Raw genomic sequence first — 24,621 nt, 5'->3', positions numbered from 1 at the left:
ATTCATTAAATTAAGAAAAGTGATCAACTAAAAAATAAATAACTAAGCATCATTTCATGTAATCTTTTACGTGTTCAATTTTTGTCACGAGTGGAGCATCTATGACAAAAGGTGGAGAGAAGATCTGTGAAAAGTTATATATCCATGCCTGTCTTGAATCCATTGTAGGTTGGATAAAACCTGCCCTATTAAGGCCGGGTAGGTACTCAATGGAGCATGGTAAATTGTTATCCCTTATTGTAATGAGGGATCCGATGAAAATGATGCTCAAAATTAGCATAAAGAGTGATAAAATGGTGATAATACAATCAACGGAATGAAAGGAAAATGTGCATATGAAGTATTATTTGACTATTTCATCTCTTGGTGACTTCTGATAAAGTTCTATTTTATAGAGTTAAAACCAATATCACTTGATATAATGGATGATGGAGGGAGTCTAAGTAAACAAAAGAACCTTTTTAGGAATGAGAACATTGAGATCTATATGTATGGCAGAATTAAGAAATATGAAAGGGAGTACAAAAGCTAGCACCATTATAATTAAAACAACACTGAGGAGAGCCAATTGAAATAGTTCAAAGATGGGGATGAAAAATTTTAAAAGGATTCGATATGGAGAGGAATTCAAATTTATATAACATGTCTAGAAACAAAGAGAGAAGAATTCAAACCTTGATGGATAACACTTGCATGTAAAAGATCTAGAAAAGCTTGCAAATAATATTAGATGGCGTCTTGAATTGACCAGTGACATTGGACAACCTGACTCCAAGTACTACTAGAAAAGTGGCATAATGCCTATGAGCGCGAGTTCTCTGTGGCGCGGCACCATGTGGCCTCCTCTATGCCACGCCTGGTTGCATCTTGGGACAAGCATGGGCCGAGTGCCATGGCATTTTCCATGTCAGAGATATCGAACAACTGCGATGGGAAAAAAAAATTATATTATCTGGTTACATTTTTATGCCCCCGTATACCTTATAATTAAACATGGCTAGATTTGTTATCCTTGGGCATAAACACACAGACACACACAAAGCAATGCATGGAGACTTGAATCTTAATACACAAAAGACATCTCCTTATTCTTTGATTGCAAAGCCCCAGCTTCCACAATAGCACGGATCATCCCTCTCAAGTAATAATGTCACTTGCATGGCAATCAACCTTTTACTCCTTTCGCTAGATTATTCCATGAAGGAAGAGTCAAATAATAATGACGGACAGAGCTCCCCTCTTGGGAAAAAGTGAAGGACTTACAAACCCACGAAGCTAACTTTGATTACCATAGAAAAGCCTCTAATTTGTCAAAACAAAACTCATCATAGCTAACCAATGCACATAAATAAATGAAGAAAACGGGATCTGCCTCGATCCGTGGTTACCCTTTTTCCAAATCACTGGGAGTCACTTCAAGAGCGAAAGGCCTAGTATTACTCTTCTTGCAAAGAAAAATTTCTAGTATGGATAGATACACGATTACCATGCACCTTTATCAATATATATATAGATATATATATAAAACAGCCCATGTTCCATTATTCTCTGCCTCTTTTTTTTTTTATTTTTCCTTTTCGTTCTCTCTCCCTCCCTTTTAGGGCTACTTTTCTCTTTCCTATCTTTCCAGATCCCTTGTTCCTTCCTTTCATCGTTTCAAGGAAGGAAAAGATATCAGGTACAGATTCGACGTAATAGTAGTTTCATGCTAAGCACCTGCGGATATGAGGTGGTAAGTAAACTTTGGCTTGCCGTGTTTCCAATACGTACTCTTTTTAGTTTTTTTTTTTTTTTTTTTTTTGTAACAACATAAAAAGAACATGAAGTCCAGTGGAGACTAGATACAGTTTGGTACAGGAGACGAGGAATGGAAAAGCCTGAAAGGGTGAGATGGGGACGAAAAAATTGAGAGAAGAAACGGTTTTTCTTTATGGGGTCCAGCCAACAACGGTGCTCCCCTCTTCCGTATACACACTTTCCTGAATTTGGTCAAACCGTACTCGGCTTCAGAGCAAACACTAATGGAGTCATCTGCATCTCTCTGAGAAGGTGAAATGGATGGGCATCAGAGCAAGGGTGAAAGATTTTTAAGAGCGGATTTGATGCCTGAGAGTAACGTAGGTGAACCAACAATCAGGCTGCAATGTTCTCTCTTTCAGTGCAATATGATGCGATTCATCAGAGGTATTCCATTGAACGTTTAGCTAGATGCCATGTAGTAGAGGCATCGTCACAAGGCAATAGGCTTCTCTCACGGCAGGGGCGCATGAAAAACACAAGGGAAGCCAAAGGAAAGCACAGAATAATGACATGATCTTCAACAGATATTTTAAAGGGCATCCACAAGGATCATCGTAAAGGTTGAAAGACTTGACTTTCTTGGAATATCATAAGAATACTGTGAGATCAGAAAGATGATTAACTAGACTTTGTTTTAATTATGGTATCGGGAGCTACTGTTCAGAAATGGAAGACATAAGCAACCTTCGAGGTGGCAAAGGAGTATACATACCTCTTGCTGCACCTCGAGTGTGTGAACATGTGAGAAAATGATCCGTTTTAGCTTTCAGCTCTGAAAAAAAAAACTCTTGCCATATCAAGGTGCTCAGACAGCAACTAATCAGATTCATCGAGCTTCAGTACCAAACTTCAGGCTGCAGTACAGTAAAAATTATTTTTTGCCTCAGATCAGCAATGTCACGAACTTTTACAACAAGAATAATGTGTGACCCTACGATTTTTTCAAGAGAAGCATTTAAGCGGGGAACACATTAAAAAAGATCATCTAACATATTTCATTTCATTACATTGGTCCGAGCTGCAGCTGCTAAATAAGTTTTCTAGGTCGCTGGAACAAAACAGCAACTGAATTCAGAAGCAACAAGCACTATGCAAAACTGGAATGAGACCAATAACTTGACCTGTCCTCCATGCCAATAACCAGTGAGAATCTTGCGTGGTTGGACGAGCAAAATATATAAATGACAAGGTACGTAAAATCCTCAGCCACGTTTGAAATGTTCTCGGATGAACCTTTCTGCATGAGATGGGTACTTTTCTCGAATATATGCTCGAAGACACTTCTGGTAGGAAAAATCTATCCAGACACCATCAGTTCTTACAACGAACAGGCATCTTGAATTTCTGAATTGTGGATGTCGATCAACCTTTGAAAACATAAATCAAGTAAGCTTCTATCAATAACCTAATATGCTCATTAGAGTTCTGTACATCCAGATTTGTGACCTGAAATAATCCTAAATGAATAGGGAAAAACCAGTTATCGGTCTGTTGACAAGTTTGAACAGCTTTCCACTTCGAAAGAAGTTCTCCACAGCAAACCATCCGCAGACAGAGTAGAAGCACATTTTTTTCCATCCAAAAAAGTTCCCTATTCTATGTGCAAACAAACATGCACGCATAAAGAAAAGGAAAAAAATTCTCCCACTATTCTATGTATACATAAGCTAGGTAAACTGCTTAACAAGATAACAGATACAGAATGGAAAAGCGAGGAGAAATAAGAGGTAATGTTTCTCAGAAAAAAGAAGAAAAAGATTAGCTTGACGAATATAGAAATTAAATCTATTGAAAAGTAAAATTATTGATGCAGTCAACAGTTGGATTTTGTATATTAAATTTTTAAAACTTAGAATTTCCATGTATAACAAGACACATAATTTCCCACTTATTTCCAGGCATTCTTGCATTTTCATACTTGAAGTAGCAAACCTGCTATGGCTTCCTGGGAAACCTAAGAACACGGAGAATGTGATTGCTCAAAACGATGACAGCAATTTGGTTCATAGAAAACAAGAACACACAATGTGAAGTCTCAGATTCTTCTGCATACTCAGGCAAGAAGTTCAACTAGAACTTGAGAAAATAATCCATCAAGAACAATGCGAAAAAGAAATGCATATTGGCAATCTTTATAAATCATTAGCACCTGAATGCATTTACATATAAAGGACAAAAGATGAATGCAACATTTATTGTATACATCACACAGCTACATGGGTAGCTAAATGGCACTCTCACCATCTCAGATGCTACTCATCATATGAAAAGACAATAGTTGGAACCTCGGTAAATGCGTCTTCCATAGGTGCAACACATATCATCTCAAGCATTTTTTAGAATAAAACTATAATTTCTGTGGTCTTTCCTGCTTTTGGAAAACAGAATATGTTGTTACATTGCTGTTGGCCAGGAGTGACTGGATGTTGACAGTATTTATTCCACCCACAAGTACAAGTTTTCCACTCAAATAATTGAACAATTATTCTGTGCACTGTTTTGATGTTCAACTTGGCTAGGTACAATGTAGGGCAACCAAGTAGCTCAAGAAAAAGGATCTAGGTTGAAAGAGAATTCCCTCGAATAAAAAAGCAGAAACATATAATAAACATATTAATTTTAATAACCACATAGCATTTCATAACCATGAAACCACATCTCACATTGTTAATAAAGCCATGATAGAAACTAACAGAAGGCTGGCACCTGAAGAACAGTCAATGCGACACCTAATTGAACAGGTTTTTTATATTCGATCGTGATTCCCATGCACTACTCAGTTACTCATACAAGTCAATTTGGCTAAGTATTTTCCTACGCTAAGGCATGAAGGCAGTTGGCCATATCAAGCATTATTTCCTCTTGTTCTAGACTCTTTCCAATTTTTTTATCATTTTAAACATACTAAAGGCACATTGAATTTAAAAAAACAAGTTACATGAAATAAGTGAAGCTTAAAAGAGATTGGGGGCTCTAAGAGAGGGAAAATATGAAAGGTAGCTCAAATCAAGTTATATAATCAACTTTGAGTTGGTTCGCTTGCATTATAGACGGCTTCACAATTATGGCAACCTCTGTTGGCACAGGGCATAGTGTGTCATTCTTATCATACGGGCCAATACACATCAACACATTAATACAGGCCAGTGCAAATATGCACCCTTTATCATTCTGGTGGTTGTGTGGACATCATATGACATGTAGCACATGGACTGACTGAAATCCTTGGCTAAACCTCCAACAATCCTAACTTCATCGCTTTCCATCCAGATATTTTAAGAAAACGGTCCAGGCACCTTAATTTCATGTTAAGAGATGCAATAAATCAATGTATGTGTAACCAAATGCAAATATGTTATGTACTATAAGTATGACTTTTACTGAATTACCGTTAGTATTTTTAAATATAAGGTCTTTCCATAGAGATAAAATAATATAGGCGGTGCTTAAACACAATATGCACATGCAGGCATTGGAGTTAATATGCCACAATTTTCTATCTTAAGGTCTTCTCTGCAGATGTACTGGCCTGATGATGAAATCAAGACAAACAGAATGTCATCAAAGATGTCTCTGCATTGCAGCACATTCAAAAGGAGGAATTATGTTTTTTAGGTTATATATTCAACATTGAAACTAACTTCTATGACTATGCGATACAATCAAAAATATGTAACCCGAAGGAACACATCAAATAAGAATATCCAATCATATGATCATAGGATATCTCATGATGAGCATTTTTAATACTTTTGCATCACTCTTGTCGAATAAAGTGGAGGCATTTCCAAAGTCAAAAAAACCAACTATTGGTGGTCTGTGGTTGTGGAAATGTGTACCAAAACAAAGAAAATGAAACAAAATCATAACCAGGTTGTTAGTTTACCATTATAGAATCAAGGCCACAACCAATTTTATCTTCTGAATGTGGATGATATGGAAGAAGTTTTTCAACGATTGCCTTCTCATCTTCAGCATCTAAACGTTCCCCATCCCTGTATCTGTAAAAACTCAAGTATGTAAAGGGCAGCAAAAGTCTCAGACAGAATCATATAAACTTGTGACACCTCTGAAATGGACAAGTAGAAATTACATCAGTTATCAAATAAAAAAAAATGATCTCATGCTATTTTTTGCTTGCTACCTAATGACACTTATACTAATTGGATATTGCCCATTAGCAGCCAAATTTTTATTGCAACTCACGTACCAACTTAAAGAACTCATGTTCTAATAGAAAAGCAGCATTTTCAGGGGACAAATAAAACACAGTATTGCAAATAAAAAAAAATTAAATCTACCAGTATATATATATATATATATATCCATTTTTTGTTTGGAGCCAGAAACCTTTGCCTAAGCGAAGATTCAGAGAAATGCATGTCAAGGTTCCCCATATCTTTATCCAAATATTTACTCAAAACAAAAGTTACAAGGATTAGGTAGTAGTACGGAAAAAGGAAATATCAAGCATCTTGAACATCAAAGCAAAATGTGCTCCAACTTGTTATGTAAATGACAAAATCATGAACAATGATATTACTATGTAATAATAGAGAATTATCATGCAACTTTGCATAAGGTGTTTGAGAATGGGATGCTAATAGTGAACTCTTGAAAATGCTAAGATTTTACTTCAATATGATTGTCATTTCATGAAAGCAAAGTTCTAGAGATAACCAGATGAACTTTTTTATCCATTTGTTAAAGAGATTGGTGCATAACATTGTGCATTTATGCCAATATTAGTACTATGTCTGTACATGTTATATCTGTATACTACTTAAGTGGGCCATAGTCATTATAATCTTAAATATGGAGCTATTTACCCCCCTTAGCATTTGAGGTATCATTGCAATCCTTCAACCTTGCTTCTCATGTTCCATGGTATCAAAACATAGATCTTTGTTTTAAACACTACCACGAGAACTTTGAAGTTCTATTTCACAGTGGCTCGTCTTTGGTCGATTTTGATAGTTGCCACAAGGTACTTATCACCAATAATGAAAAAGCCAGATAGCTTTCAGAACTGATGAGAGCACAAAAGTGTGATCTACACGCTACTTAAATTAGTAATATTGCTAATAGATAACGATATTATCGCTGATTTAATATTATATTTTTGTTGGGTGCAGGTGATCGTAAATCAAAGTTACAATGTGCATTTAGTACAGATTGGGTCTAGAAAGATGCATAACCCAGGCCGCGCACGCTCAACTTCGCCATGGTGTAGTCGAACCCACCATTCATCAAGCACACTTGCACTCGAGGGACACATGGCAGCCATTTGGAGGCAATGCTCAATGAAACATCCAGGGGCTTAGATTCATCAAGCCGAGAAGATCCAAAGGATGAAAGGGGTCACAGCAGCGGATCCGCAATCGCATCTCCCAGTTTCCTACATCATCTCAGTCGTCCACGTTCACAGCATTCAACAGCCCATTTCGAACGACCGCCCTCCTCCCAGCATCCGCGTTTCAGCCTTCCAACGTCCGCATCCCAGCCGTCCTTTTCTTCCGCCCTCCTCCCAGCCGTCCGTGAGCATCCTCCGTGTCCCAGATCCCGCGTCCCATGCTTCCGGATCCGCGATCAGATCCCCCAGGCACCGCATTCCCAACTTTCTCCCGCGACTCTCTCGCGTCCAAGGCCCTGCGATCCATCCTTTCGGATTCCCTCCACGTTCCCAGCCTCCCGCGCATGATCCTCCGCGTCCGTCTCCTACGCGATGCAGTAGCAGCAAATTCTTCCGCGATCAGCTCCCTCCCGCGATGCATGCCAAAGATCCCGCGACAGCCTTCTTCTTCAGCCATTTCAGCATTCATCCGCGTCCGCAATCCGAGATTCCCATTGTCTACGAATCATCTTCTGATCCAGCCGTCCGCCTTATGGATTAGGATCCACGTCCGAGCCTCCCGGATCCCACGTCCGGGTATCCCGCGGCCAGCCGGGATGCGCATCCCGGACGATCGCCTCCTCCGCAATCTCCCTGCATCATGCATCTGTTCCGTGTCCCAGATCCCAGCATCCCATCCGTACGCGTCCATTCTCCCGGATGACAGGCGCTTCCCGTGCGTCCATTTGAAGGATTCTTCGGTTTAGATAAGAGGAGGTCCCATCTCTATCGAGGGTTGTTCTTGTTCCCACTAAAAAACAGAGGATACTTTGTTTCCGAAAAAAAAAAAAAAAAAAAAACAAAGAGGAGGTGATGTTTGTAATGGCCGGTTAACTCCCTTGGCAAAGGCTGATGGATGAACCCTTGTCATGTTGCTTTCCTTAAGTAAACTCTAAACTTTTATTCTAATTAATTTATATCCATTAGTATGTTTTGGATTCTTGCACATTTATTTTGTAGATAGATCTGTTATGGTATATGTCTATTGATATATGGATTGCTTTAGTATTTGATTTGTCATAGTCGTAATTGACACGATGAATGCTTAAACGTTGAGTTCATGTATTCATTTGATATATTCCATGATTAAAACTATTTTATTTATTTGATCCTTAATCGAGAATCGCCGAGTTTATTTATTAAAAGTAATATTGTCAAGGAGGATTCCGGATCCCTAACCTTCTCCATATTATTGAACTTAATCTATTAATTAATTTCTCTAAATTTCTAGAAACCATCTGAAATCATATCTGAAATTACACTAATAATACATAGACCGTTTTCTGAGGATTCGACCTCGAACTTTCGAGTTTTACTACTTGTGCGATTTTTCAGCACTTGGAAGAACAGTTTTGCGAACGCACCAAGAACTAAGATGCATATTGTCAGCTTACCACCATCTACCATATCTATCTGATTTTAAAAGCCTGAGACTGGAAAAGAAAAGTACAAATACAAAAAGAATAAAGCTAGTAGATTCCTCAAATGATACCAGAGCCTCATGGAAACTTATACTAAGAGGTCCAAATCAATCTGGAACATAATTCAAATGGCTTGCTAAAATCAGCCTCTGACCGAACCAAGACATTTTAAACTTATTTTACTCAAGACAGCATTATCGCTAAGATTAAACTATACTTTTTTATCCAAAAACAATTCCAAATGCATCTAACGATCAAAATTACAATGCTTAAAAGTTTCAAATTTAACCTTTTCTATCATTTTGAGCTTATCAAAAGTTAGAGTGTAAAACTCTTTTTCAAGGTTCGCCGTCTCGGTACCGGACCCCATATTGATGCCACATTAATATTGTGTCGGTACAGTATGGTATGCTCTATACTGCCCGGTTCGGGCCGATACAGCGACCCATGCTCTTTTTAGCTTCCACCAATCAATTCCCTGACAATTGCCATTATATCTTGATTCTTTAAATCCAGGAGCCAAGTCTATAAATGTTTAGTTTGACTACTTACTCCTTAACCAAGATTGTTTAGATAGAAGGATTAGAAACCATAATAAACATATGACACTTTGAACAGAAATTGTAGGATAGCCAAATCAACCTTTTGGATAAACCAGTTTTTCATAAAAATCATCTTCCAAAACCTTGAGTACGCTCTGTATACCAGCCTTCTAAAATGGTTTCTCATCATTTTGTCCCTTCAGTTACCTTACAAGCTCTCCATAATCTTCGGATTGATGATGACAAGTTATGTCAAAGTAACAAATAAGTCTCAGCTCCATGATATGATGGGTGTGTAAGAGTTTATATAGAGTGGGAAGAGTAAAGGCTTTAGGGGAGAAAGCCCCAGGCTGAAAAGAATATTTCTGTTAGTCAACTTACTCTTTGTTCAGAGTGGAAGGTTCTTGTCCCACCAATACCAAAAAAAAAAAGGTCATAAATAGGGAATTAGTACAGCCCTAGTTTTGTAGTATTCATATCACCAAAATTAATTTTTATCTGCCTACACCGTTTAAGAGAATCCCCATAAAAGTCGTAAACCTGTTTTCCTCTCCAACCAATGAAGCCTCTGCCCATGAGGACCCTCACCACCTTGTTTTGCATTTTGCATATGAACTCTTTGACGAAGAAAGATAACAATGACCTTCTAGACACATGGCAGCCCCTGCACGTGAGTTCACATATTAGACATTAAATGTCATGGCAGGTAGTCACCTGATACATAAGGAACCATGTGTACAAGGTTCGTGGCCAATTTGTGTGTGTATGTGTAGCCTTATAGCCCATCAGACACATGGAGAACCGAACATGCATTTATTTATAAGAAGCATGTTTGACTTAATACATTATCAGTCTCATGTCTGTGGGTATACAAGATACATCAAGTACCATCAAGAAGTTATACGTCATGGCCCTATAACCTATTCAATGCCGCTGAACTTTTCCATGTATTAGTTCATGTTGCCCAAAAGCACCTAGAAGGTAGTCATAATATCCTTATCATATGCAATTATAATCCAGAAGGATCACCAGACTCGATATCGACCACTTTGTCCACTACAAGTATTCAAGAGGATCACCAGACTTGATATAAACCACATTAACCACTACGGATATCCAAAAGAATTATCAGACTCCATGTGAATCACTTTAGCCATAACGATATCTAAGGGGTCACCAAACTCGATGTGAAACACTTTGACCACTACAAGTAGGACTGGACAAGGTCCAAAAGCAAAATTCGCCATATCAGAAAGCCGAATCATATACCCAACTTCAGGAGGCCACAACTTGGTTATACGATGTCCGATTGAGAAAATCATTGCTTTGAAATTGGGTAGTTTTTCGAGATCTATAACTTTAGGTGAACCCCCTACGTGGTTGAATCGGGCCAAAATTTCATCGTTCAAGCTCCGAAACGGGCTGATCAAACTAAACCTTTCCTTTTCAGAAAAGATTTTGATCGTATATTACCTCTCAATCCATGAAGAATTAAACAAAGCGACAAAAGACAAAGTTGATATAGACTTCGAGATCTATCTTCTATAGAATTTTAGTTTTTTTAATTATTTCTACTAATCATATTTATTTTTGGAGATCTAATCCTATTTGAACTAGAAGAGGAATTCAACCAAAATTGTGAAAGGGAAGACCTCACTAGTACTATAAATAGGGCCTATATAGCCCAATTCAGGAGATGTGAATCATCAACGAAAGAAAAGAGAACTTAGGATCTACTTTCGCAATTCTTTTATCTTCTTCTAATTTTTTTTGAGAAATTTGAGTTGAGCAGATTGAGAGAAATCTTCCTTCTTTCTGATCGAATCAAGTTAGTATTAGAGCTTCGGTCCTCTATATCTATGGCAGCCTTAGTGCATGGTCCAGATGCTAAGCAGTTAGAAGAAGGGCTATCCGTATTTGAAGTATATTGAAAGACAAAGGCAAGTATGACTACCAATTCTATCTCAATGGATGATGAGATGATGGAACGTCTCACACAATTAGAAGAGAAGACAACCAAACTCACCGAGATCATGTCTTGATTGGCGATGCCTTCAACACAAGCACCGACAACTCTATCTCTGAGCAAAACTAAGTGGTTCAGTCATGAAGCAGAAAAACAGATATTTTTCCATCTTCAATTCTTATTTAGCAGGAATTAAATCCCCTAAACAAAGGAAGCTCTGATCCAAGAGGATCACCAAACTCAATATGGACCACTTTGGTCACTAAGAGTATTTAGAAAGATTACCAGACTTGATGTGAACTATATTGGCCACTACGAATATCCAGAAGGATCACCAGACACGATGTGGATTACTTTGGCCACTATAGGTATTCAAGAGGATCACTAAACTCGATATAAAATATTTTTGTCACTACAAGCAGGCCGGATAGGTCCAGGAGCAAGATCCGCTATATCAGAAAGCCAAATCACGTGCCCAACTTTAGAAGGCCATAACTTGGTCATACGACATTTGATTAAGAAGATCTCTTTTTTTTTAAAATTGGGCAGCTTTTCAAGATCTACAACTTTGGGTTAACTCCCTAGGAGGTTGAATCAGATCGAAATTCCATCATTTGGACTCTAAAACGGGCTAGTTAAACTGAAACTTTTCTTTTCGAAAAAGATTTTGACTGTACGTTATATTTCAATCCATGAAGAATTAGGCGGAGCGACAGAAGACAAAGTTGAGGTAAAAGTCAAGTTCTATCTCATCTAGAATTTTAGTTTTTTAATTATTTCTATGGGTCATTTATTTTTGGAGATCTAATCCAATTTGAACTAGGAAAGGAATCCAACCCAAATTGTAAAAGAGAGGACCTCACTAGCATTATAAATAGGGGTTATATACCTCAATTTTAGAGGTGTGAATCATCAATGAAAGAAAAAGAGACTTAGCCCTACTTTCGCAATTTTTCTATCTTTTTTTAGTTTTCTTTTGAGAGATTCGAGTTAAGTAAATTGAGAAAAATCTTCCTTCTCTCCGATTGAATCAAATTGTCCATAACCACTCCAGCTACAGCTTTCTTGCATTCTTTCTATTTACACTAGATACATATCTGGAAGAGGCAAAAAAGAAAAGGGGACCTACAAGATACTCATGCATCTGCATAGGCACATGCTATGAGGCTATGCCATTCCTCATCTTAAAATTCTTACATGTTTCATATTCACCGGATTCATATAAAATCTATGTTTAAAATGGACGAATACTCTTGAACAAACTTTTCTCCTCTCTACTTTACTCTTCCTTCTTTCTAATTCCTAGTTTTTCTATTTAATGGCCACAATGAACTCCTGCCATGTAGCAGTCCTTTGCCACAACCCCGTTATCACAGCATTCATCACCATCTTGCTATGTTATCGCCTCTTCAGCAGCAAATTTCACAACCTTCAGAAGCCATTAAGACCACGTCCATACTTGACCTTGATATAGTCCAATCAATGTTATTTCTTATTGAGCTAGATCGTTGTCTTATCAATTATCATCTTCTACATCTAACCCATCTTCAAAACCTTTTCCCACAACCCAGTGACCACAGGAGTCAAAGATAGGGCAAAAAAAGTTTAGTGATACTGAATTCTTCATTCATCACCACACAAAACAACACATTTTGGCACATCACCTCAATCATTGTTGTCTTATACCATGATCCTTGCACTGCTATATTCACTGCCATATACAGTTGACATGTCATGCTGCATTGTGATTCCATTTATCTGTTATGCACTTATGCCATTGATATTTTATTCTACAAATGTGTAGCTAGGCCAGGGTCTCATCATTCTACCAACCATGAGTTATCATCTTCTACATCTAACCCATCTTCAAAACCTTTTACCACAACCCAGTGGCCACAGGAGTCAAAGATAGGGCAAAAAAAGTTTTAGGATACTGAATTCTTCATTCATCACCATACAAAACAACACATTTTGGCGCATCACCTCAATCATTGTTGTCTCATACCATGATCCTTGCACTGCTATATTCACTGCCATATAAGAGTACCATCCATATTACGCCACACTGCCTTGCCTTCTTTCAAACTGACTTATACAGTTGACATGTCATGCTACATTGTGATTCCATTTATCTGTTATGCACTTATGCCATTGATATTGCATTCTACAAATGTGTAGCTAGGCTAGGGTGTCATCATTCTACCTACCATGGTGCCGAATTTTGTAACAACAGTACAAAACCCACCCACAATATTACTCCCCTTACTTTGGTTACTGCTTCCACCTCTGCACCTTAATATACCTGATACATTTGGGCTGCTCAGGTTTTGACAATATTCTCCTGTTTCTTAATATATTTTTTCCGTTGTCAAAACAACTTATTCCTACCACCTCCAAATATGCTTGCCTTATTCATCCTTCCTATAACCATGTATAACTCTCTATCCTCTTCCACTTCCAATTTATTCATTATCTTCTATATCTTGTTTTCTCTGTCTTTGAGCTATTATCTATAGCATAAAACGTATGCAGGAGCTATTTTCCTGAATGATTGATGTATGTCAGCATGCAAATTGTGGAGCTTGTTATGCTCATTACTTTTCATTCTGAAGCAGTTGAAAAACAAGGCCTCTGAATCAAAGGTTCTTAGCTATTAAAGGTAATAAAAAATTCATTTTTAGGTATGCTAGAAGCCAATGACAGACAAAAAATACCCTCTCCCATATGGTGGATATGACGAGATAAGCATACTGATAAACATATGCATTTGTAAGAAGATCAATTGCTACTAATATACTATCTCCCTTTGGAATGTTTTAACCATATTGGGGGTAGATTTAAGATCCCACAGGGACCATTCTTTTGGATGAACAATTTGATTTCATGTGGTATGATAGCGTTCAAAAATCTGTTGCTTCATACTATACAAATGAAGAAGTTCTGAATGATCAACCCCGTTGCTCATGATCAACCCTGTTGCTCATTGATTTATTTGCCCTTTTATTTATCTTCTAGTGGCAACTTCAACCAATTGCTATCTAACGAGTTCTTTTTGGTGTCTAGGTTCAACTCCTATCAAGTTCTCTCATGGGTCTATGATAGATCATTTGAATTATGACACTAAGAAGAAGGCTTCAGAAATATTGGAAGAAATCCTTTGGTTGCTACTACTCTCCTTGAGGCTAGTTGGCTATCTACTCCTAGTTTTTTTTTTTTTTTACATTTGAAACCTTGATAAATGCTTTGTAAGTCTTGGTATTGGTGTTGATGCATCTGCGCATCCTCTATTCCAAGGTTGACTAGACTCCTAACCCTAAATCATAGCCTCACCCTTGTTCTAATTGAGGTTCTGCACTAAGGGGGCAAATTATAGCTCTTAGTGCAAATTATAGCTGGTCCAGTTGTCCAGCACAATCAAGAGCTCCCAATCCGAAATGTCTTCCATGAAGCAGTAGTTCATTCTGGCAGATTTAACTTTGCTTCCAGAGTTCCAGAGGCCATTCTTCAAACAAGATCATTTTTCTCCTCTGCTTGATACCTAAGACCATGAATATGACTATTGACTACCCAACAAAACCGCTAAGGGTTCAAACTTGAGAAAGTATCAATGTGGAAATTCTTTCACATGTAATGTCAGGTTATTTATTTAGTGATGCTCTGACAGATTTATCAGTGAACGAGTGATTAGCAATTCCATGAAAATTCACGTAACGGCATTATTTTACGATCCCTATTCAAATTCTCCACAGAATCAACTAATGAAGAAAAACCCATTTGGTCCACTATGATTCAATACCCCTTAATCAACTAAAAACACTGTAAGTCGTATAAATTCGTTGCTAAAAATACCTGTCGGAGTGGAGTATCTCCTTGGTGAGGATGGTGATGGGCTCGATGTCTTTGAGGATCTCCTCTTGTCTATCCTTCCACCTCCTGTACTCGGGCTGGTCGGCCCATTGCTTGGACGGCGGCGGCGGAGGCGGCCCCTTGGCGGTGACGGGAATGCTCTCGCACGCCGACGCGGCGGTCTCCGGTGACTGGGGCTCGTCGGCGGCGGATAGGCCGGAGGCGGAGAAGCGACGCGGGAAGGCCGCGCGCGGGATGCGGGCGCGGAGGAGAGGGGCGCCTCTCAGCAATAGGAGAGCCGCCGCATAGGCCATGTGAGCGAGGAGATGATGGCGTCTGACTGGACCAAATCACAATACAAGGGTGGTTCTATATACACCCCCCCTATTGCTCAGGACACCCCCCAAAAATTAAAAAAAAATTAAATACTCTCTACACCCCCCCCCCATTTGCTAAGGACACCCCTAAAAAATTAAAAATTCCTAAATTACCCCCCACCCTCCCCACCCCCTCACCTAAATTGCTCTCTACACCCCCCAAACCCCCCCCCACCCCGCTCTTCCCCTCCAAAACACCCGCCGGCTTCTCCCTTCCGCCCAAAAAACCTCGCCTCAAGCACCTCGCCGGCGGCCAAACCCCCTCCGTCTCCCCCTTCTCCCTCTCGTCGCCGGTCGGTGCATTGCACCTCGCCAACGCCCAAAACCCCCCCGTTCCCCCTTCTCCCTCTCGTCGCCGGCATTCTCCCGATCTCCGACCACCTCGCCGGCTTCTCCCGGAACCACCTCCCCGGCCATCTCCCGAGCAACAAGCACCTCGCCGGCGCCTCCACGACCACCTCGAGGTAGCTCCCCCCCCCCCCGGCCTCCAGTGCTCCGTTCGGCACTGGATCGCCGAACAGAACCCTTCTGTTCGGCTGCACAGTGCCGAACAGAAGGGTTTTGTCCGGCTCTGTGCAGCCGAACAGAATCCTTCTGTTCGGCTCTGTGCAGCCGAACAGAATCCTTCTGTTCGGCACTGTGCAGCCGAACAGAAGGCTTCTGGTGCCAAATCGCGTGCCGTGCTGAATTTTGTGCCGAACATTTATGTATGCAATTGAATTATTTTCTTTGATATAGCCTAACATTGAATTTCTATATTTTCAGACATGGATCCCCGTCCCGCCAGAGTTAGACCTACGGCGTCAGCTAGGAGACGTCGTGCTAGGATTGCTTCTCCCGAGCCTGCTCATATGCCATCGGACTCTCCTGAGTCAGAGCATGATGATATGCCCGCTAGGGGCGAAGACGATGAGTCCGTTGGACCATGTCCAGGAGGTCCAGAGGATGAGTCCGTCCTGATCAGTTTCAGGACGCATATAGCAGCTTCCATCTGGAGGCAACAGGTATTGTTTATTTGTTATAGCATTATATTTTGTTTATTGATGTTTTATAAAGTAGTAGTAATTATACATTTATATTACAGGAACGAGCTCCACTAAAGTGCATGAACCATACTGCCAAGGTTGGTGAATGGAAGTGGTGGTCTTTAAACCAACCAAATACCAGGTTCAGAGCACTATTGAGGCAGTCGGGCCTCGTAGAGTTAGTACAGTGCTCTTATCGATTCATCGATAAGATTCTGATTTCGAGCTTCGTAGAGAGATGGCAGCCCGAGACGAACACCTTCCATATACCATTTGGCGAGATCACTATCACGTTGGATGATGTATCCGCCATTTTAGGGATTCCTGTCGCAGGTGCCTCAGTAGCAGTTTCTCCTGAGAGGATGAGTGATCGGGATGCTGAGGAGCTACTTGTGGAGTTGTTGGGGGTGTCAGCTGGAGACGCGCGTCAGGAGGTACTGTCATCGCGCGGTCAGTCTGTGAGGATGGAGTGGCTGAGGACTCAGTTTCACTCTGTATCTGATAGAGACAGCCAGCAGAGGATAGAGTGTGCAGCACGAGCCTATTTGTTATTTTTGTTAGGCTGCACACTCTTTGCTGATAAGAGTGGGACCAGGGTGCCTATAGCGTATCTGTGTTTACTGCGGGATCTGGATAGGGTGAGCACATATGCCTGGGGTACAGCTGCCTTAGCATATTTGTATCGGCAGTTGGGGATTGCGTCGAGGTCATCAGTGAGACAGATCAGTGGTTATATGACGCTTCTGCAGGCATGGATTTATGAGCATTTTCCAGCACTCAGTCCTCACCCGTCGCTCGAGTATACTGATGCCAGTCCCCGCGTGCACCGCTGGATGCCCGGTACTCCATCCCGTACCACGATGGACCATTTAGTGGTTCTACGTGAGTCATTGGACCTTTTGAGCATCGATGAGGTACGTATCATATTACCATTTGCTTGTGTTTGTCAGTACTTTTAATATGCGATATAGTATAAAACTGAAATGGACCTTTTGTTTTGCAGGTTATTTGGGATCCCCATCATCGGCTTCGGGGAGATCGCCCATATATTGATATCGCATTTTTTAGTGGCTCCATCAAGTGCCTTGATATCGTAGAACCCTATCATCCAGAAAGGGTTCTTAGACAGTTTGGTCGTATTCAGACCATCCCTCGAGCGCCACTAGCCCCTACGCGAGCCAACAGAGGTTCCACAGCAGGCTCGTACCGGATACATTACTCCTATATGGATCAGCTTTGGGAGCGGTGGGAGGACCACGTGCTGAGCCAGGCGAGCAGGAGCCACCCAGTTACCCGGCCATCAGACAGCGTACCGGGATACATGGAGTGGTATCTCCGTATCACGCACGTTGCAGTTCAGCCTCCTCATCTGCGCTCGAGTACTCATTCTGGAGCTAGGGGAGGTCATGATGATGCTGACATGCACCGGCGGCGTAATGCAGCTGCACTCGGTATCAGTACCGATATTGTACGGATGGGTCCCTCAGAGGCTACGTCACTAGGTGCCGGGCACCTATTTGATGCTATTTCTCAGATGCATCAGGTACTTCTGGGTGATGAGCCTGGCCCGAGTACAGCACCCTCTCATTCGGATCCAGCACCCTCTCATTCGGACGTACAGCAGTACACGCGTCGACGATGGCGTCATAGGGATTGATGATGGAGCCTTTGTAATCTTTGTAAAGCCTTTGATATTAATGAAAAATATATATTTTTGGTACATTTACGTGTAATCTTTGTAAAGCCTGGCCCGTTCTATTTTACACAAATATAACAGTGCACATAACAATCAATCTAACAATGCGAAGACAGATATTTTTTGATTTATATTGATGATGGAGTTTCACAAAGAACATCCTCATGATCTTTCAACATTTTAAATACATAGCTAACATAACTGTTGCTTATCAGAAAATCCGCCTCAATCATCAAAGGCAAACATTTAAAAGATGCTCTACCACCCCCTTAATTTCTCACTCCCCCAAATAAAGCGCGCAGCCTATTTGCGCTTCGCTCACCTGACCAAGAACATCACAGAGCCCTCTTTTCCAACAAAAGAAATGATAATGCCTGCTCAACTTTTCCTTCAGAAATGATGATGCCTGCTGTAACGTACCCTGATGTAACATACAACTAGATTCACTGACCCAAAAACAAGAAAGTGAGATGGTGCAATCAGAAGTTCTTCCCCATGATACACTTCACAAGGTCTAAGATGCGAAAATAATCATAAACAAGAGATGAATGTTTACCCTCCAGCCCATCACGACTATAGCGGTTGCTACCTGAAAGATTATTACATGGACTTCCACCAATAACCAGATCAAACCCACCAAATGTGTTAATCATCTGCTCAAGCTTGTCACTGTTAAGTTCTTGTACATCAGAAAGGTCTATTAGTTCCCCTGTGTGCTAGGATTGCTCCCACCAGCTCTTAAGTATGTTTCTGTTTACATCTGAAATCTCAACGGAAACAACAATCTTCATATGTATTCCCAGCTGATGGAGAGCCACCTCAGCACCCCCAATACCCGAAAAATGCGAAGACAGATATTTTTTGATTTATATTGATGATGGAGTTTCACAGTACATGACTCTAAGAGCCCAAAAAAATTTACAACTTTCAAAAATTGTACATATATAAAGAATCAATCTAACTCTACTGTCTCGCTAGTTATAACATTAGGTGAGATGCTCTCTTTGAACTATTGAATCCGTGCTTCATATGAATTTTCCCATCCGGTAGCACAAGGAAGATGATATTTTCGCCAGTTGGTCGCTACTGGCGGAACGGGATGTCCCGGCAACAAGAACACCTTCAAAATTAGAAATAAGAAAATATTAATAGCTACAAAATTATAAATAAGCAAAATTAAATAAGCAAAATTAAATATTCGCAAGTGTTGTGAACGTAGTACCTCAACAAAATGATTTTCATTTACGAATCCGATAGCGATATCTTTGCGGGATAGAAGAGGTACTGGCACAGAACGGAGAGGTAGGAAGGTCAGACATTGTTGCAACGAGAGATGGTATAGGACAACATTATAGCAGGATGCTATAAGATGACCCATGTCCGGCATAGTCATCCATCTGTCATATGGTGGACAATCATCATAATATGATAATGCATGAGTGATCTCAGCAATCGTCCCTTCCACACCATATAATGTGCGATAGTGGTCCGAATGACATTGCAACTCTTGCAATAAATCCTTCCTAACACGCACCCAGTCATCTTCTCCAAATCCCAGTAAGTCAGCTATTGCCCTAAATCCGCAATTCCCATCAGCTTTTACATCCTTGATATGCTGGATGTATGGTCTCAAGGCAGAAGGAATAGCATCAATATAGATAATGGGCGTATGTGACTGGGCTCTAGTACGAAAAACCTGCAAATAATATCAAATGATAGAAAATATGTAACAATGGCAGAAATATCCAAATAGTTATCCGTCTCAGCACTTCCCGTACCGGCACGGCACGGCACGTCCCGACATATTCCGTATCGGCACATCTCGGCACAGCACGTACCGACATGTCCCGTATCGGCACATCTCGGCACGGCACATCCCGTATCGGCACATCTCGGCACGGCACATCCCGTATCGGCACATCTCGGCACGGCACGTCCCGACATGTCCCGTATCGGCACATCTCGGCACGGCATGTCCCGACATGTCCCGTATCGGCACATCACATACCGGCACGGCACGGACCGTCCCGTAGACGTTGTGATACCTATTGTAAGGAAATAAATATTTGGTACTTACCTTTTGCTTGGGCCGCCTCTTTTGAATCTGAGTAGATGGATTGCGGATGGTAACTTTCTCAACACCAGGTGAATAACTATCCTGTCCAGATAGAACCAACTCAAACGCAGACGGGTCACGTCGAGTAGACGTATCAACCTTCATTGAAGCGCGCCCACGTGAACCAGTCTTCCGTTTTGCAGGCTCTAAAAGAGGTGTACTATCTGGACTTGCAATCTCTCGTAACTTCTTGATCATCTGCAATTGAGAAGCCCCATCTAACTTCTTGAATCGTAGCGCAATCAAATCTAACTCTGCATCACAACTCAACTGAATTGGCTGCACGGGGGGGTAGGCAGAATATCAAGTTTCCTCCAATGAGGATCTATGCAGTCGAGAGGAATGGGCCGACCTTCCACCCTGTACCGCGCAATCTGGTGAGCACATGGTATACCATGTGTGCGTCGAATAGCGCACCCACAATTTGAATCATCAAACCCAACTGAATTGGCTCGTTTCGATTGGGCGAGGACATGATTTAACGCACTTATAGATATGAAACCTCGCAACTCTTTGAATTCAGCTGGCTTGAAGTTGTGCTGCACTACCAATAAACTCTTCTCCAATGAGGCTTTAACGGAGCTGTGCTGCAACTCAATCAATCCATGTATTCTAGTCCAAGATGACTCGAAACTTCCTTGGCTTGATCCAAGCTGCTTTTTGAGCTTTGCATGTGCACTCTCGACCCTAGTAAACAAATGAAAGTTAGATATAAGAATTGAGGCAAATTAAAATTAAATGAGTCTTTATTTGTGATACCTATTTGTCGTCACATTTCCGTAGTGCCTGCATGTATCCGTCCACGCCGCAACAAATCTTTCCTTGTATTTGCTCAGCCAAGTATCTGACACATACTGTAGTGCATCTGGATAGGTACCGAACTCTCTCTGCAGTGCACTCCAGCGATCATTATACTCGTCTTCCGTGGAGGACAGCACTAGTACATTCCAACTCATAATAAATTTATCCCATTTCTCCTTCAATTCGAAAAATTTTTTGCACTTGGCCAAAACATTCCTACTAATATGCCATCTACATAATAAATGTCTAGCAGTAGGAAATACTCTATGAATTACATTCATCAAAGCCAAGTCTCTATCTGTAACAATCAACTCAGGCAAAACATCATCAGCTATGACACTGCGCAATCTCTCTAATGCCCAAGTATAGATTTCTTTCCCCTCAGAATTTAAGTATACAAAAGCAACTGAAAATGTCATGTCAGTAGATGTCACCCCCACAATCTCTAAGAGCGGAAGACGATACCTATTCGTCTTGTACGTGCAATCCATTATCAACACACGGGGAAATGCACGGAACAAATCAATGCTGCCAGGGTGTGCCCAAAATAAGTCATGCACAACATCCGTATTAGTACAATTCCTATGCCACTCAATATATTTAGCCTCTGATAATTTACCTAATAGATGTTGCATTTCAGACCTCCCGGCTTTCTCTGCAACCTTAAACCGTTGACGTACATTGTAGATAGTCTTGATAGTCGTAACATTGAGGGCATCTCTTTCCTTCAATGTGGATAATATGTCCTTTGGACGAACCAAACTCTTCGACATATCCACTAACAATTCCGTCTCCTGCTCAGATAATCTCCCTGCATATGAGTGCCCCTCCAGATTCTCTGCAGCGGGATGATTGTGCACTCCACATACGACCAGTAATATCCAATCATCCGCAGTATCCAATTTCTTTCCTCTTAATGCAAAAGGGCATCCACACTTCTTTGTCCCACTGGCAGTCTTTATTCGCTTTTATTTTTTGGTTCGGTACGTCCCACCCCTCTCACAACCTAACGTAATTCTGGGTTTCTTAGAAATGGTATCTGCATCGGATGATTTGATTACAACAACAAAACCATTTCGCCTCCCAGCTTCACGACACCAATTACACAAGTCCTCTCTACTCTTGAAGATCTATACATTAAATAATTTATGTAAGTACACAGTTGTAAAAATAGCTCGCTAAACTATTACAAAATTGCACAATACATTATAATACCTCGTAAGTTGTAAATTCGCTTGTGTAATCCAGTACAAATTCTGATCCAATTATACTCGATTCGGTTGTAGCATAGCCCTACATATAAAATAATTTATCACCAAGAATTAATGAATCAGAGGATCTGTTCGGCACAAAATTCAGCACGGCATGCGATTTGGCACCAGAAGGCTTCTGTTCGGCTGAACAGTGCCGAACAGAAGCCTTCTATTCGGCAACCCTCAACCGAGCAGAAGCCTTCTGTTCGGCTGCACAGTGCCGAACAGAAGCCTTCTGTTCGGCACTGTGCAGCCGAACAGAAGGCTTCTGCTCGGTTGAGGGTTGCCGAACAGAAGGCTTCTGTTCGGCACTGTGCAGCCGAACAGAAGCCTTTTGTTCGGCGATCCAGTGCCGAACGGAGCACGAACCGTGAAAAAAAAAAATTTCGAAACAAGGTGGAACACGTACCTTTGCGGCCGATTCTTCGTCCCAAATCACTAGTTGCTTGTCCATGCTTCGAATGGGGCTTAAATCTCCTTCAAAGATCGCCTAAACGATGTAAATGGATCGAGGGGTTTAAGGGGGGTTTGAGGGGGGGTTTTTTTTTTCTTTTCAAAACGAAACGGAGGAGGAGGAAGGGGGGGTGTATGAGAAAATTTCAAGGGCAATATGGTAATTACACTAAAGGTTAGTTTGGGTATTTTTTTTTTGGTTTTTGGGGGGTGTCCTGAGCAATAGGGGGGTGTATATAGATTTACCCACAATACAAATGTGAAAAACCTCTAGGGAGGAGGAAGTTACCGCCGTGGCCTTGCGTGGATTTGGTTCACCCGAGTCGGTGGCAAATAGGACTCTCTAAGGCTGGCTGCATTTAGGCGTTAGAGAAGGTGGATCAAAAGCAACCCAATGTATTTAGAACCTAAGACCGTTTTATCTTTAAGGTCTTTTCTGCGATGGACGAGCCTAAAGCGAACTCATATAGAGCCTTTTTTTTCCTTTCTATTTTGTTTTTGAGGTCTTTTAGGACTTCTTTGGGCTGGAGCTTTAGACGACCGCCTAAGTCACCTAAAGATTAGGTCGACCTTAAGGTGGACATGTCGGTCGGTTTAGTTCCAATCCTGTCGCTTGGCATGAGAGGAAGGGGGCATGTCATCTAGGTCATCCCATAAGGCGTGCCTCCAATGCCTTCTCTAGCAATCAAGAATTGTCTATTGTTACTACCAAAATTGGATCCAGCGGTGAGAAGGCTCCTAACTGATAAGCACTCCGGAAATATAGTGGTCCCTGGTGCGCTGCTCTGTACATTAAACAAAAAATAAAATAAAATAACTTGCCAAAATAGGCTCTAGTTGGATCCTTCAATGCTTAACTAAAATGCAAGAAGACTAGAAAAATTGGGAATAGAGAGTGCCTATGCATGTACATATGTGTACTTGGTACCTCGGCCTTTGATTCGGGCTCTAAAATCTTTGGATGAATGGAAAGCTATTTGGGCTTTACTTATCTAAATCAGTCCATAAATCAGAATCTAAATAAAACCGAATCTCTATGTACCATGTGTCTGTCTTTTGATTGACTGACTCATTTTGAGCCACATCATTTATGTAAGCTCGCTTTGTTTTTTTTTTTCTCTCTCTTTAGATACAACGGCTGTATAATGAAGGTGCGAGGAGAGTGCCTCCAATCTACCGTCCTATTTGTCTTTCGATACACGTGCACTGTCTTATCCCTTTTCATCAGACATATATATATATAGCAATTACTAATGAGAGGGTTACAAGAAACCATCAAAAAAGATAGTTATTGTTGAAAATAACGACCAATTTATATTATAGAAAGATAAGGAATGCTTCGTACACTCTCATACATGCTCCACATATATGATTCTTAACTGCCTGACATTGGAAAAACCTTCTATTCCTCTCCCATATATCACGATGAGTATGAAGAGGACTTTGCACCCATGACCTGACCTAAAGTTCTCCAACACGACATCCCATTCCATCTTGAAGGAGATCAACCAAGCATCAAATTACATCCTAAAGCATTATTGGTATATCTGTTCTCTAGCATGACAGTAATTCCACCCTAAAGAATGCTTGTCGACGTACTCAATTATATATTTTCTATGCAATCAATTTTTATTGTTGTTTTTTCACTTATGGGTTATTGCTTCCAGCTTCTTCATAGTATTTTTTCTCTGCAATATTCATACTCTACTAGAAAACTTAATTTCTTTTCCTACGGCATCAAAGCTGGTTTTCTTGATTAGCTATATATCTATCTATTTTATTTGGCATGCCTGCAATCCTCGATCCATAAACTTATGTTTTTCATGAATCAAGATTCATGTTTGATTTACAAATAGTTTAGTGCTGGGGTAGGCTATGATATTGTATATCTCATTAGTCTATACAAATGAGCTATTAGGAAAAAGAAGAAATG

General features: G+C 40.7%; 1 protein-coding gene across 1 annotated transcript; it reads right to left on the bottom strand.

Moving 5' to 3' along the window:
- Nucleotides 1–2,594: 2,594 nt before the first annotated feature.
- Nucleotides 2,595–15,312, bottom strand: LOC103724359 (protein DCL homolog, chloroplastic). The gene is made up of 3 exons (XM_008815589.4): nt 14,971–15,312; nt 5,687–5,801; nt 2,595–3,167 (listed from the first exon to the last, which is right to left on the bottom strand). Exons 1-3 carry the CDS (start codon nt 15,279–15,281, stop codon nt 3,003–3,005), a joined length of 591 nt encoding a protein of 196 aa, XP_008813811.2. The 5' UTR covers nt 15,282–15,312; the 3' UTR covers nt 2,595–3,002.
- Between the last annotated feature and the right edge of the window lie 9,309 nt (nt 15,313–24,621).

The sequence above is a fragment of the Phoenix dactylifera genome, chromosome 1 (assembly GCF_009389715.1).
Source record: "Phoenix dactylifera cultivar Barhee BC4 chromosome 1, palm_55x_up_171113_PBpolish2nd_filt_p, whole genome shotgun sequence".
Classification (NCBI taxonomy): domain Eukaryota; kingdom Viridiplantae; phylum Streptophyta; class Magnoliopsida; order Arecales; family Arecaceae; genus Phoenix; species Phoenix dactylifera.
Note: the sequence above shows the minus strand (reverse complement) of the source record. Positions and strands in the feature narration are given on the sequence as shown.